This window comes from Amblyraja radiata, chromosome 17 (assembly GCF_010909765.2).
Source record: "Amblyraja radiata isolate CabotCenter1 chromosome 17, sAmbRad1.1.pri, whole genome shotgun sequence".
NCBI lineage: Eukaryota > Metazoa > Chordata > Chondrichthyes > Rajiformes > Rajidae > Amblyraja > Amblyraja radiata.
In genome coordinates this window covers 12,942,232-12,959,182 of record NC_045972.1, presented here as the reverse complement: position 1 = coordinate 12,959,182, position 16,951 = coordinate 12,942,232, and the positions used below count along the sequence as shown (strand labels likewise).

General features: G+C 41.1%; 1 protein-coding gene across 4 annotated transcripts; it reads right to left on the bottom strand.

Moving 5' to 3' along the window:
• Positions 1–1,242: 1,242 nt before the first annotated feature.
• Positions 1,243–12,294, bottom strand: spata2l (spermatogenesis associated 2 like). Of its 4 annotated transcripts, none has more exons than XM_033035757.1 (3): positions 12,047–12,294; positions 3,919–4,225; positions 1,243–2,780 (listed from the first exon to the last, which is right to left on the bottom strand). In XM_033035757.1, exons 2-3 carry the CDS (start codon positions 4,222–4,224, stop codon positions 1,755–1,757), a joined length of 1,332 nt encoding a protein of 443 aa, XP_032891648.1. In that variant the 5' UTR covers position 4,225; positions 12,047–12,294; the 3' UTR covers positions 1,243–1,754. The 4 variants fall into 4 exon arrangements, with proteins under 4 accessions (XP_032891648.1, XP_032891646.1, XP_032891649.1 ...); XM_033035755.1 differs by having other exon boundaries at positions 3,919–4,237; positions 12,047–12,292; XM_033035758.1 differs by lacking the exon at positions 12,047–12,294 and adding an exon at positions 8,063–8,269.
• Positions 12,295–16,951: the final 4,657 nt, after the last annotated feature.

Here is a 16,951-nt window from a genome sequence, read left to right as displayed (position 1 = left end):
AATGCACTGTTGCAACAGTTAATTAATACAATTGTTACATTGGCTCTTATTGCAAGAGGATTTAAGCACAAGAGTAAAGACTTAATACTGCAATATCCATACCCAGTCCGGTTTCCTTACCTGAAAGAAAAGATATACTAATAATAGAGGGAATGCAATGAAAGTTCATCATACTGGTTCCCAGGATTATCACAGAGAGTAGAAGAATGAATGGTGACATAATTGAAGCAAAATGTCTAAAGGGCTTGACAACATAGGTGCAAGATGATGATTCCTTGGCTGGGGTGAGAGCCTTTCTAGACAGATGAGAAGAATTTGCTTCCTGCAGTGTGCTGTTAATCTTTAGAATTCTCTATTTCCTGTAGAGGGGAGATTACCGAATACACTCAAATATGATTATGGGGTGGGAGATTGCAACCTTCACGTGGTCCACCCTGTTTCGACTAATGCAATCAACCCGACATGCACAAACAAATAGATCAAATAGAACAAGTTGACCTACAACTTTAGGCTGTACATGCCATACACAAGAAGAAGCATGATTATAATGTATAAAGAGAAACAAGTGGTTTTAGGAACAGAAAATGACAGGCAGAGAGAAAAGTTCAGCTTTGATTTCAACCAAACGGCAGAATGCTTCTGAATGTTCTTTCCAAAAGGAAAGCAGTCTTACTTCTTAATATCACATTTACTCTCTAAATGTATGAATGTTGATACTAGAAAGCATGAGTTTCAGGAACAGATGAACTGTGGCAACTCAGAAGACATTCGATGATAGTACACAGAAATGTCAGATCCTTGGGCGTAACTACAACAGGAATGCCGATGGAGCCAGTCTGAATGGAAGTGAGTTAGATGCTACTGTCAGACATGCCTTTCACACTGGGGGGGGGGGAAGTGCTGAGAACTAAGGGGGACCTGGGGCAAAGGAGGAACCAACATTACTTTAAGAGTACTTTTTGTAACTTTGTCGACACCTTTGTGGTAACTCTGTGTACATTGTATGCAAAACCAAATAATTTCCTCTGTACCTAGTTACATGTGATAATGAAGTATCATCACCATTGCAATCAGGACTTTTATCTAAAAGCAATAATTTTTTAGGCCAACAGTGTCCTTTCTTGGAAGCTCAACTCAGCACAAAATATGTCCTTACACTAGCATTGCTTGTGTACGTAACTATTGCACTCACACACAATCATCTGTTTACATTTGTGAAATTTTAAATAACCAGAATTGGCCTTAGAGCAGAAAAAGTGTGTAGGTTTATTAACTTTCTTCACCGAACTTACCCAAAGAGCTGATATTACGACATGTAAAATTTTACTGTGCACATCACAATGTCAAGCGCATTCAGATTCAAACAACTTAATACAAAATGACAAATTTTCTCCAGTATAGTACATTTGATCAGACACAATTCTTATAAGAAAAATCAGGGTATACAAATCAAAATGATTTCACAGCGATAACTTTACAAATAGATCAATGATTTTAAATCCACCATAAAATTACTTTCATAAACAAAGCACAGAAGGAACTTAGCAGCACCTGTGGAGGGAATGGACAGGCAACATTTCAGGTCAGGAGTCTAAAGAAGGGTCCCGACTGGATGCACTACTGGACTTGCTGAATTCCTCCAGCGTTTTGTTTTTGCTCGATCATTTGGTCTCTATTTTATGTCTCCATGTAAAATTACTTTGTAAGCTATTCAGCTTTCACCGTAACCCAGTGATTCATATGAAAAATCAGGGTTACAATTTTTCAAGCATTATGTCACATTTATTACATTTCAACATCCGTTCGAAACCACAGAGTTTACACAGAAACATGCCACATCTAGGACACGTCTGCTTTGGTGGACGTCTACAGATCATACATGCAGGATCCTTTTTTACTACGTCTGCATATGACCATGGAACAGCATCACATGCAGCTTCAGCCTGTTGGGGGTGAACAGTGTTTAGAGCGTCAAGATATTTGATGGTATGACCTGCATAATTTTTTAAATTGTCACATGAATGAGTATGGGCTGTACAACATGTTTCACACAGCAGAATGGATTCTCCTTCAACAAGGCAGTTGTGCATTTTGTAGCCTTTCGGGTCTAAACTATTTCCAACTATATTGCGGCTACTAACAGAATTATGCTCAGGCTTGTCATTCGGTAGTTCTTGAGATTTCTCAAATTCGCCGTCCTTAATATTTGCAGAATAAATGCAATCAGTATCAGGGATTCCGGCCATGTGCCTGCTGCAAGTATCATCCTTATCCTGGTCACGGCTAGAAGACCTAAGCATTCTTGTTGACGATGAATGGATTGCACTTCTATTGTATTCCCTCCCGAGAGGAGGTCTTGTCAGATTATTTGCACTCAAATTAGGTATTAAATCAACATCGATATTTTCTCCACTGGAAACGGATATGCGTGTTTTTTTAAATTGATTTTCTCTCTGGGTGGCAGCAGCAGAATAGGTCAGGTTTAGTTTATCCACACAGGCGTCAACACTGATCATTAACATTCTTTGATGAAACAATTCTCCGACTGAAACCTCGTAAAAGTGATCAAGTTTTCCAACTACTTCCGACAAGATTTCACATTCAATTCTTGCAACGAATAAGTTAAACGCCAGACTAATCAACTGCAAACAATCTGGAAGGTCCTTCATTTCAAATTCAAGGTTATCCTTTTGCACATAGCCCATTTTCTTAAAAATTCTTCCAAGGTCTTCATGGCAGATTGCAGGTTTTATGTGGTGCAGATAGGCTCCTGAAAAAGTCTTAAGACAAAAAAAGATTTTGGGAAAGAGGATGGGTATAGATATGACTGAAACAGCAGAACCATATAACAATTACAGCACTGAAAACAGGCCATCTCGGCCCTTCAAGTCCGTGCCGAACACTTATTTTCCCCAAGTCCCATCTACCTGCACTCAGACCATAACCCTCCATTCCTTTCCCGTCCATATAACTATCCAATTTATTTTTAAATGATAAAATCGAACCTACCTCCACCACTTCCACTGGAAGCTCATTCCACACAGCTACCACTCTCTGAGTAAAGAAGTGCCCCCTCATGTTACACCTAAACTTCTGTCCCTTAATTCTCAAGTCATGTCCTCTTGTTTGAATCTTCCCTACTCTCAATGGGAAAAGCTTATCCACGTCAACTCTGTCTATCCCTCTCATCATTTTAAAAGAAACGCTCCAAAGAACGTTCCACCACTTGCCCATATAGATACAAATTGGTCAATAATTAGTTTAGTGTGGAGATACAGGGCATAAACAGGGCCTTCAGCCCACCGAGTCTACGATAACCAGCAATCCCCATACATTAGCACTACCCTTTAAAGCGACTTTGAGTCCTTGAAAAGCGCTATACAAATAAAATGTATTATTATTATTACCCTACACACTCAGGACAATTTTACAATCTTTGCCGTAGCCAATTAACCTACAAACCTGTATGTCTTTGGAGCGTGGGAGGAAACCGGATCATCCCGGGAACACCCACGTGATCAAAGGGAGAACGTACAAACTCCCTACAGACAACATCCGTAATCGGAATCGAACCCGGGTCTCTGGTGCTATAAGGCAGCAATTCTACAATTGCACCACTGCGCCACCCTAATTAAAAGTACCTCCATTTTAAACTTGCACATAAAGGTACAGTTTAAGAAGGAACTGTAGATGCTGGAAAATCGAAGGTAGACAAAAATGCTGGAGAAACTCAGCGGGTGAGGCAGCATCTATGGGGCGAAGGATGTAGGCAACATTTCGGGTCGAAACCCTTCTTTAGAAGGTATAGCATGCAATTAAGGCATAATGCAAATATCAATGTCTGTTGAATATTTATAGCATTTCAATGCGTTTGCAGGACAACTTAACTGGCAAAGTATAATTTAATAACAGACTTACTTTTATTGTTTTGAACTCTATTCGCCATGGGAACAGAATCAGGTTAACAGCAGCCAATTCCAATAATTCAAAAGCCCCAATCAGCTTCTTCAAGATATTTGGGTAATTCCCTGACCTGCGCAGAGATTTGCCAATAATTTCATGCACATCAACCGATAGTTTGGCCAAATCTGCACCCCTTGTTATTAACCAATGTTTGATTTCTTCTTTTAACTGTTTATCATGGCAAATTCCATTGAGCACCAAAACTGAATCTTCATAAAATTTCTTGTATTGTTCAAACGCATATTGTAGTTGAGTGGTCATTCTGAAAGAAAATCTAACACCATTTATTTGTTAGAATATATTTCAGATGCAATAATATGTTTGCACTAAAAAAATACATGGTCAAAATAGGACGTTTGCAAGGATAGGTGCTTTACTCTCCCACTCACAATTGAAGATAGTAATCATTTGGGTCCATTGTTTAATACAAACCTTCGGTGAACAATTTAAGTCTTATTTCTATTGTTTTCCTTCAACCACACCTGACCAATTTATATTTTGATGTAAATTAACATTTGACAATTCATATCTAGTAGATGACCATTTTGTTTGTGTAATTCCGTTGCAAAACCCTCAGTAGCTATTCCACTCAGCATTTGAAAGTGCATGCAGTTAATACGAAAACTACCGTAGTACCATGGGGGGGGGGGGGGGGGGGGGGGGGGGTGGTGGTGTCAGTTATTGCAGATTGTCCACTATAGCCAAGCAAGGCATTATCATTGTATGTAATTGAAACAAAGAACAGCAGATGATGATTAATGCATAAAAGGACACAAATAAAGTGGATGAAGCTGTTCGCTCTCTGGAGAACATGGATTGGTATAGAGACATTTATTCACACTGATTCAGTCTGCTGAGTTACGACAGCACTTTGTGTTGGTTCACCTTAAAACTAGGTGCCTTAAACAAGATATATTCAGACCAAGTTATAAAACTTTATCAACATACAAAACAATAACATTTTGAATTTGGTGATAAACCACAAAAACTATTAGCGTGTCAGTTTCGCAAATTGGATGGGGAAAAAACAATATACAAAATTAGAACAGACAAGGGAGAAACATTAACACTGCCTAAAGATATTAATGATAGATTTCTACAATACTACCAAAAATTGTATTCATCTAAAATAACAGAACAATCAACGGGAATGGAAACATTTTTACAGAATTGTAAGTTTGCGGGTCTAGATCAGAAAGAGAGAGAATTGCTAGGGGCTGAAATTACGATAAAGGACATCGAAGAATCAATTAAATCTTTAAAAAACGGAAAGTCTGCAGGACCCAATGGTCTAAATTCTGAATTTTATAAAAGAAAATATGATTTGCTTTCCCCACGCCTACAGACAATGTACAAATACGCTTATACTCAACAGAAACTCCCAGAAACTCTAAATGAATCTAAAATCATACTCATACCAAAAACGGACAAGGATCTTGAAGACCCAGGTTCATACAGAGCTATAGCCCTCTTAAATACTGATCAGAAAATATTAACTAAAATTCTATCTAATAGATTGAGCTTAGTGATCAGCAAATTAATACATCCCGACCAAACAGGGTTTATCCCCAAACGGTATTCATTTTATAATCTGAGAAGATTATTTAATATTATATACTCCAATAGAATCCCTAACGCAGAGCTAGCAATTATCTCGTTAGATGCTGAAAAAGCATTTGACCAGGTAGGCCATATTTATTTTCGGTGATGGAAAAATTTCAACTAGGAGAGAAGTACTGTACATGGGTTAAATTGTTATACTCTAATCCAACAGCTAGAATATTAACAAAAAAATGTTATCAACTAAATTTAATCTCTCTAGAGGCTGTAGACAAGGATGCTCACTATCCCCACTATTATTTGCTCTTGCAATCAAACCCCTAGCAGAAAGCGTTAGAAACCATCCAGGTATATTTGGATACAATACTAGAGACACAAGGAATAAAATCTCCTTATATACAGATGATGTACTAATATATATTACAAAATTAGAAACTAGTATTCCAAACCTATTAAATCTAATAACTCAATTTGGTCAGTTTTCGGGATATAGAATTAATTGGAATAAAAGCGAAATCATGCCAATAACAAAATTCAATTTACATACAATACAACAATCCCCTTTTAAAAAAGATAAATTTAAATACTTAGGAATCTATGTAACTAAGACATATACCTCTTTATTTAAACTAAATTTCCCACCCTTACTGAATAAACTACATAAGAATATTCAATACTGGAAAACACTCCCCATTTCTATGCTTGGGAGAATTAATGCTATAAAAATGATTTTTTTACCACAACTGCTGTACCTACTTCAATTAATTCCGATATATATCCCAAAAACTTTTTTCAAAAAAGTCGACTCCATCGACTCCAAGTTTTGTCTGGGATTATAAGAATCATAGAATAAGTAAAAAACATTTATGTAAGTCAAAGATAAATGGAGGTTTGGCTTTGCCAAATTTCTTATTTTATTTTTGGGCAGTCCATATTAAAAACATGAATTTCTGGCTGGAAGAAATGAATCAACAACCAGATTGGTTAATGATGGAAAAGGAAGACTGTCTACCTTTTGAAATTGGACCGATCATATTTGCCCCCACAAAACTGCACAAAAAAACCTATAAAGAAAACCCCATAATACATAGTGGAATACGAATTTGGAAACAAATAAAAAAAGATTTAAAATTGAATAATATACCACTCTGCCTTCCCATTGTAAATAATCCTTTATTCAAATCATCCTTTATGGACAAAGGTTTCACACAATGGAAAAATTATGGAATCAAAAATATAGGACATAGTTATGGGAAAGGTACTTTTCTTTCATTTCAAGAGTTACAACAGAATTATGGACTGCACTCAAATAATTTCTTCAGATATCTACAAATTAGAGATTATGTTAAATCTAATACACAAGTCTACAGGAATAGGGAATCAGAAATTCTTGATGAATGTTTGAACAAGCATCCTAATACTGAAAGACTAATAGCTTATATTTATAACACCCTACTAAACAACGAGGTACCACCGACCGAACCATATAGATACAAATGGGAAAATGAAATAGGTCACCCTATCACGAAAGATATGTGGGACGAAAGTTTACAACAAATACATCAATGTTCATTAAATGCCAGACATACTTTAATACAATTCAAGGTCTTACATAGACTACACTACTCTAAAATAAAACTAAATAGAATCTTCCCACAAATCTCTCCTATTTGTGATAAATGTCTACATCTAGAGGCTAATTTAACACATACGTTTGCAAACTGTATAAAACTTAAACATTTCTGGACTGATATTTTTGAAATAACTTCAGAAGTTATTAATACAAAACTGGACCCAGACACAAAATTAATAATACTTGGAATATCAGAACAAAGTTTAACACTCACAACAAACCAAAGAAATTTCCTCAACTACAGTATAATAACCGGGAAAAAATTAATATTAAAATTTTGGAAAGGCCCTACAACCCCCACAATTAAAATGTGGATTGTGGAAATGTCGGAGACCCTATACTTAGAAAGAATTAGACTCGTCCTAATGGACAAACAAGATCTTTTCCATAAAATTTGGGCTCCATTCATTAATTATCTGAAGGGATAGATTGGCACAGCACGAGGACCCAGCTGAAACTTGAACTCAGGACCAGATGAAAAGCTATACTTTATAAACTACAAACCTATCTCCATTGATGTATTACAGGTAACCCATTCCACCTCCCTTGTTTTTCTGTTGTGTTTTTTTCTTTTCTTTTTTATTTGTAACTTTCTACCCTCTCTTTCTATAAAAAATAAAAACACTAGAAGCAGAAGTAATTGATAATGGAAAATTGTAATAATGTATGACTGATGTATATGAAAAGTTTTTTTACTATAATATGTAACTACATTTTATAATACGTCTACTTCTAATAAACAAATAAATAAATAAATAAACCAAAAAAAACTAGGTGCCGATGCACCTGCTGTCAGTGCACCAGCCGGCCCTTCTTCACCAGCTGCCGCACCGTCCGGTTGACGCTGTAGCCCCCATGGGGACAGAGCTTCCTTCAGGCAACCACCACTGCCAGGACGCGCCCTACCCTCTCACCACCTACTGCTTCTTCCTGTCGGCCGTCGCTTTGTCCCCTCCCCTCTCCTCTCCATCGCGCTTCCTCCTCCTTCTCTCCCGCAGTCGCCGGCATCTTCGGAGGTGGAGTATGTTAGCCACCCCGGGGATGAAGGAGGAGGCGGTGTCAAAAGGGGGGGAAGATAAATAAAAGAGGCCGAGTGGTCAGTGCAACGGGATAAAGGAGGCGGCGGCAGAAGAGGGCTCCCTCCCCCCTTCAGTGCCCAACAGTGACCAAACAAGTCTTGTTGGTGGCAGAGGTCTGAAGAAAGCGCTGTCCACAGGGGCTGCAACACCAGCCGCATTAATCAGACCGTGAGGTGAGTGAACGTTTCTATTGGGATGTCAGGACTTTCATATGAAGAAAGACTGGGTAGACCCGGCTTGTAGTCACTAGAATTTAGAAGATTGAGGGGGGATCTTATAGAAACTTACAAAATTCTTAAGGGGTTGGACAGGCTAGATGCAGGAAGATTGTTCCCGATGTTGGGGAAGTCCAGAACAAGGGGTCACAGTTTAAGGATAAGGGGGAAATCTTTAAGACCGAGATGAGAAAAACATTTTTCACACAGAGTGGTGAATCTCTGGAATTCTCTGCCACAGAAGGTAGTTGAGGCCAGTTCATTGGCTATATTTAAGAGGGAGTTGAATGTGGCCCTTGTGGCTAAAGGTATCAGGGGGTATGGAGAGAAGGCAGGTACAGGATACTGAGTTGGATGATCAGCCATGATCATATTGAATGGCGGTGCAGGCTCGAAGGGCCGAATGGCCTACTCCTGCGTCTATTTTCTATGAACCTTGCGAGCCAGGTGTGGCATTAGAAGCCGGGCTGTAAGTGGCTGGGGAGGCAGTGCAAGCAGGGGGTGGGGTGGGATGGGAGGTCCGTCCATTGTAACTGAAATAGCCACAATAAAGTTGTCCGCAGATGCTGTAAACCTTGGGCTTCTGTTTAACATTGAGTTCTTTAGACTACAGGGAGATATCAATCATCTAGTCATTTGGGCAGTAAAGGGCCAAACTGTGCAAGTAAGAATTTAATTGGGACATTTATCTGGGACATATGTCAATAAAACACTCTTGACTCTTGAATTCAAACTGAAGAAGTACAAGATGTTGCATTTGAGCAGGTGGAACACAATACTTAGGAGGAAACTACGCAATCGGAAGGAACCAAGGTGCCTTGGAGTGCAAGTCCACAGATCCTTAAAAGGTAGTGTGACCAGTCAGTTGGTAGTTTTCCTTTATTAGCCAAGATATTAGAATGATATGTTATGCTACTCTATGTCCAATGCTGGGTAACTCATAGCTGGATTACTACAAATTCACGCAGCCAGAAACCATGCAATAATGTTGGAAACGATGCAGATTTAGGAAGACATTGCCAGGATCGTAAAATTTCAGTTATAAGAAAAGATTAGAGAAGCTGGGGATGTTTTTGGAATGGAGGAGATTGTGGAGCAAATTAATTGAGGTGTATTAAACTCAGGGGTTTTGAGTAAAGATTAATTTTCCCTTGGATTAAAAAATCTGGGAACATAAGATATAAAATAATCGGTATGAGATTACCCATTCCTTCTCTCCAGAGATATTGCCTGTCCTGCTGAGTTACTCCAGCATTTTGTATCTATCTTTGGTTTAGACCAGCATCTGCAGTCCCTTCCTACACTTATCTTGGCATCTGTTCGGCATAGACATTGAGAGCACCTAAAGCCTAGTGTGGAAGCCTCACTCCCATGGGGCTACCTGAGAGGAATGGGGGGGGGGGGGGGGGGGGGGGGGGGGGGGGGGGGGGAGAGAGGGAGATATTAATACATTCATTAAATAATTCAATAGTTAATTTTTTTTAAATATCTTGTATTTAGAAGAAAATTACACCCTGCTGTAAAGCTATCAGTAGAACTGCCTATTTTAAATTAATTTTAAAAATCACTAAATTAAGGAACTGGTAATTATCACAGCATGCAAGAATGTTAAATGCACTTGTATCTCTTATTCCAAGCATTAACAGGCAATAGAGCTTCATCTGTCATTTTACCAAAGGGCCCCAAGGGCGGAACTAGTTTCACAGCCAAAGCAACAGTGGGTGTTGCAGGACCAGTAGAATTGACCAGTGATTTGATGACACCAGTGCCGAGAAACTGATTCAGGGTATAATTCTGGCATAAACTACATCTAAATTTAACATTTTGCAAAATAAATAAAAGTTGCTTTAAACTGGCACTTTTTCCACAACTGTCAAAACAAGGAACTGCAGATGCTGGTTTACAAAAAAGACACAAAGTTCTGGTGAAACTTGAAAGTCGGGCAGCATCCATGGAGAACATGAACAGGTGACGTTTCAGGTCAGGACTCTTCTCGAGACTCCAGAATTCAGTCTGAAATATGGTTTCAACTTGAAACATCACCTATCTGTGTTGTCCATGACCTACCTGACCTGCTGAGTTACTCCAGAACTTTGTGACTTTATCGCAATTGCTGTTCATAGATAAAAGGTGATGAAGATGCCAGTCCAACTAAAGTAATTAACATTCCTGTTTAAGGCCTTCAACAGTGTGTACCATGGCACTCCTGAACAATGGAGACAAGTTCAAATAGCCAAAAGGCAGAGTGAAGGAACTGAGGCTGGAGCAACTGAATTACCAAGTCACCTCACTGAAATACATTGCAAAGATGTTTGTTTTTCTTTTGTGTGAAGGAAGGAACTGTAGATGCTGGTTTATACCAAAGATAGATGCCAAGTGCTGGAGCAACTCACCAGGTCAAGTAGTATCTTCTGGAGAAGGGGAACAGGTGACGTTTCAGGTCAGAACCCTTCTTCAATTCCAACCCAAAATATCATCCGTTCTTTTTCTCCAGAGATGCTACCTGACCGGTTGAGTTACTCCAGCATTTGTGTCTATCTTTGATTTTGCATTATCCTACTCAAAATTCTCATTGCTAAAACATAGACTGTAGAATTGATTTAACATTGCTTGACAAGGTGTAATGGTATAGGGCTTACACGTCAATTGACACCATTTCTCTCTGCATGTCCCTATAAACTGGCACGGTCATTCTGAAGTCACCTGGGGCTACAGAGAGCATAGGTGGGAGACCTTGGTTACCCAGGTCATGGCACTGGTCAATTCCCAGAAACGAGTCCAGTCTCCAACACTGGAGAAAGCAGTTCATCCCTGTTTGAGTGGTGGGATTCACAAGGCTCACTCATAACCGGGCAGCATTCTATGTTAGTTTACAACCCAGCATTCTGTGTCTATCATCGGTGTAAACCAGCATCTGCAGCTCTTTCCTACATATAAATGTTAGTTGTTTCAATAGTTTTGAATGAGGTGGGGGAGGAGGTGGTGGGGCAGGAAAAGCATCGCGATAAAGTAATTCTCGAACGCCAAATGCATTTGCCCCGAGGTGGAGTAGATTTGGAGAGCAACTGGACACTTGGGGATCGACCTACCGCTCCAACACGAACAGGCCAAGCTGTTCCCTGTACAGATTATGTCCGCGGTTTCACAGCTGATGTCAGTTTCACCGCAGTTCCAGGCAGGGTCGATGTCAGATACACCTGAACCAAGATAGTGAGACGGAACCGAAAGCGAAAGTGCTGACTTTCTTTCCCCCAATGCAAAGCGAGAGAAGGCAGCCCCCACTTCCCGAGTTTCAGTTCGCTATTAGATGTTGTGCATTTAAGCAACCAAGAATAATACATAACTCAAAGTACTGGAGTAACTCAGCGGGTCAGGCAGCATCACTGGAGAACGTGGATAGGCGACGTTTCGGGTCGGGACTCTTCTTCTCCCCCTCCCTCCCCCCAGGAGAAGGGCCCCGACTCGAAACCTCACCTATCCACATTCTCCAGTGATGCTGCCTGACCCGCTGAGTTACTCCAGCACTTCGTGTGTGTGTTTTTTCCTCTGTAAACCAGTATGTACAGTTTCTCGTTTCAACAATAACCCACACATACCTTTTCCAAACACGAGCTCGGACATCCGCCGCTGGACTATTCTCTGAACTAGGCTGCGAATCACCACCGTGGGAAGCTAGCCTGGTGGGAGAACTCAGCGGGGAGAGTATGTCAGAGAGCTGGCTGTATCCAGCAACACCGGTCTATCTGCCTCTACCCGGCAAGCATGTGATGAAACCCAACCTCGCCCCCAGCACACCACTGGTGCAGGGCAATGATTGACAACCTGATTCTGAGCGTAGGAAGGAGCTGCAGATGCTGTTTTATAAACATAGAAAATAGATGCAAGAGTAGGCCATTCGGCCCTTCGAGCCAGCACCGTTTAGATTCCTTTACTAATTAAAAATCTACCTCTGGTTTGAATATATTCAAGGATTCAGCCTCCACAGTTTTTTGGGGCCTGGATTCCTAAGGGATTAGAATACTTTGAGAAGAAACTCTTCCTCATCTCCGCTTTAAATGAACTTCGAACCCTCCTTCTGGGACAATGACCTCTACGTTCTCCCTGTACCTGTGCAGGGTTTCTCCGGGTACACAAAAATGCTGGAGAAACTCAGCGGGTGCAGCAGCATCTATGGAGCGAAGGAAATAGGCAACGTTTCAGGCCGAAACCCTTCTTCAGACTGATGGGGGGGGGGGGCGGGGAGAAGAAAAGAAAAAGGAGGAAGAGGAGCCCGGGGGCTGAGGGAGAGATAGGAAGCAAAGATCTTAGAGCAGATCTAAGATCTTTGATAGGAAGGGGAGGAGACAGCAAGGGCTAACAAACTTGGGAGAATTTCTTTCTCAGTGCCCGGTTGGAGAATTGTTGTGTATGCTGGTAGATAGCCAGTCGGTACCGATAGTTCTCCGGGTGCTCCTGTTTCCTTCCACACTCCAAAGACGTGCAGGTTTGTACGTTGATTGGCTTCGGTAAAATTGCAAATTGTCCCTAATGTGTAGGATAGTATTAGTGTACGAGGTGATCGCTGGTCGGCGCGGACTCAGTGGCCAAAAGGGCATGTTTCCGCGCCGAATCTCTGAAGTCTAAAGTGTAAAGTAACGATGTCCGAGATTGTTTACTGCTCAGAAGGTTTAGCTGCACAGAGTCTCTTGGCTAGAGTAGGGGAATCAAGGACCAGAGGACATAAGTTCAAGAAGGGGAAAAGATTTAATAGGAATCTGAGGGGTAACTTTTTCACACAAAGGGTGGTGGGTGTATGGAACAAACTGCCTGAGGAGGAGGTTGAGGCTGGGACTATCCCATTGTTTAAGAGACAGTTAGACAGGTACATGGATAGGACAGATTTGGAGAGATATGGACCAAGCGCAGGCAAGTGGGACTAGTGTAGCTGGGACATTGTTGGCTGGAGTGGACAAGTTGGGCCGAAGGGCCTGTTTCCACACTGTATCACTCTGTGACTCTCTATGACTCTAAGGTATGGTCTAACTTGTGCATTGCAGTAAGACTTCCGTACTCTTATCCTCCAACGCCCACGTAAGCATGCCATTTTCTTTCCCAATTATATGTTGCAATGGAACATTTGCTCTCTGTGATTCATGTATAAGGACTTGCCAACTCTTTAGTGCTGCAGCATCTTGCAGTCTTACGAGGCTTAAATAAAAATAATCTACTTTTCAAAATGAATAACTCCACATTTTCCCCAAATTGTACTCCATTTGCCAATTATCTTTCCACACAGTTAACCTGTCAATATCTCCCTGTAAAATGTTTGTATCGTCCCCATGGCTAGCCCTGCCTTACTTTTATTTCATCCACAAATCCAGTCACTTCCTCCTTCAGAACCATTAATATCTATTGCAAAATAACTGTGGTCCTGGCACTGAACTTTGCTGCTCCCCATCCATTTCAGTTTGTCCCTTTTCCTTACTTGTTTTTTTGCTAATTGTACTATCCTCCATCAATGTTTCAATTACCTCCAATACCACGAATGAAGGCAAATCTGTCTTTTGTGTTTCATGTTGTTAAACGCCGTAGGATAATCTATACATGACATCTATTGGTCCCACTTTATTCTCTCTGTTTATCACCAACTCTAAAACCTCTCATAAGTTTATCAGAGGTCACTTCCCCTTTGTAATAGATAGGATGGGGATCTTTACCTTGGTTCAGAGAGTCTAGATCCCAGATAACTGAGACTGAGTTGAGAAGGAATTTCTTCATCCAGAGGTGGTACATTTTAGGAATTCTCTACCTCAGAGGTTGTGTTTGCTCAGTCACTAAGGTCAATCTGTGGAATTCTCTGCCACCGAAGGCAGTGGAGGCCAATTCACTGGATGTGTTCAAGAGAGAGTTAGATTTGGCTCTTAGGGCTAAGGGAATCAAGGGATATGGGGAAAAAGCCAGAACGGGGTACTGATTTTGGATGATCAGCCATGATCATATTGAATGGCGGTGCTGGCTCGAAGGGCCGAATGGCCTACTCCTGTACCTATTTTCTATGTTTCTATTCATACAAACATTGGCAGATTTTCCAGACTTTGGAAGAATAGAGGGATGCGTGAGGATGGGGCAGAAGATCAGCCGTGATATCATTGAACGTGAGACTGCTGGATGGCCGCTAGATTGATTCAGTCTCTCGAACGTGGGCTAAAGAAGGTGGATTACCCAGAAATCCAACCCGTTTACCAGCAATAAATGTGATAGGTGGAGGCGGTAGCTTGCCTTTGAAACATCTCAGAGGCAGTATACAATGTGCTGTCATTACTATGTCACATCTTTAATGTGATTTGTCTCGGGGTGAATTTCTAGGCAGTACATAGAGTTGAACTCCATTCATCTGGCACACATGGACATTGGTGGTGCTGGCCAGGCAGATTTTACACAATGTGGATGTTCATCCAATTAGTATTCCGACATGCTATGAATTCACTTTTATTTTAGATATAGACAATAGGTGCAGGAGTAGGCCATTCGGCACTGCCATTCAATGTGATCATGGCTGATCATCCACAATCAGTACCCCGTTCCTGCCTTCTTCCCATATCCCCTGACTCCGCCATCTTTAAGAACCCTATCTAGCTCTCTCTTGAAAGTATCCAGAGAACCGGCCTCCACCACCCTCTGAGGCAGAGAATTCCACAGACTCACAACTCTCTGTGTGAAAAAGTGTTTACTCATCTCCGTTCTAAATGGCTTACCCCTTATTCTTAAACTGTGGCCCCTGGTTCTGGACTCCCCCAACATCGAGAACGTTTCCTGCCTCTAGCGTGTCCAAATCCTTAATAATCTTATATGTTTCGATAAGATGTCCTCTCATCCTTCTAAATTCCAGAGTATGATTCAGCATATGACAGTCCAGCCATCCCGGGAATTAATCTTGTGAACCTACGCTGCACTCCCTCAATAGCAAGAATGTCCTTCCTCAAATTTGGAGACAAAAACTGCACACACTACTCCAGGTGTGGTCTCACTAGGGCCCTGTACAACTGTAGAAGGACCTCTTTGCTCCTATACTCAACTCCTCTTGTTATGAAGGCCAACATCCCATTTGCTTTCTTCACTGCCTGCTGTACCTGCATGCTTACTTTCATTGACTGATGAACAAGTGCCCCGAGATCCCGTTGTACTTCCCCTTTTCCCAACTTGACGCCATTTAGATAGCAATCTGCCTTCCTGTTTTTGCTACCAAAGTGGATAACCTCACATTTATCCGCATTAAACTGCATCTGCCATGCATCTGCCCACTCCCCCAACCTGTCCAAGTCACCCTGCACTCTCAAAGCATCCTCCTCACAGTTCACACTGCCACCCAGCTTTGTGTCATCTGCAAATTTGCTAATGTTACTTTGAATCCCTTCATCCAAATCATTGATGTATATTGTAAATAGCTGCGGTCCCAGCACCGAGCCTTGTGGTACCCCACTAGTCACTGCCTGCCATTCTGAAAGGGACCCGTTAATTCTTACTCTTTGCTTCCTGTCTGCCAACCAATTTTCTATCCATGTCATCACTCTACCTCCAATACCATGTGCCCTAATTTTGCCCACTAACCTCCTATGTGGGACCTTATCAAATGCTTTCTGAAAGTCTAGGCACAGTACATCCACTGGCTCTCCCTTGTCCATTTTCCTAGTTACATCCTCAAAAAATTCCAGAAGATTAGTCAAGCATGATTTCCCCTTCGTAAATCCATGCTGACTCGGACCGATCCTGTTACTGCTATCCAAATGCGCCGCTATTACATCTTTGATAATCGACTCCAGCATCTTCCCCACCACCGATGTCAGGCTAACTGGTCTATAATTTCCTCTTTTATCTCTCCTGCCTTTCTTAAAATGTGGGATAACATTAGCTACCCTCCAATCCACAGGAAATGATCCTGAGTCTATAGAACATTGGAAAATTATCACCAATGCATCCACGATCTCTAGAGCCACTTTCTTAAGTACCCTGGGATGCAGACCATCAGGCCCTGGGGATTCACCAGCCTTCAGTCTCATCCGTCTACCTAACACCATTTCCTGCCTAATGTGGATTTCTTTCAGTTCCTCCGTCACCCCAGATCCTCTGGCCACTAGTTCATCAGGAAGATTGATTGTGTCCTCCTAAGTGAAGATGGATTCAAAGTACCTGTTCAACTCATCTGTCATTGCCTTGTTCCCCATAATAAATTCACCCATTCTTCAAGGGTCCAACTGTGGTCTATAATGTAATCCTGTAGTTCTGTGTCCAAGATGGCTGCCGTGAAGGGAGAGTGTACGCTGGCGCGCTTTAGCTGCCGCTGCTCTCTCTTCACATTGTGTTTTTGATTTTCTGTTTTTGGACTGAATTCTGTTTTTAATTTGTGTCTCTGTGATGTCTTTATTATTTATTTTATTCTGATTATATGTTTATATTCCTGTTAATCTATGTAAGGTGTCCTTGAGATGTCTGAAAGGCGCCCAATAATTTTTTTAAATTATTAT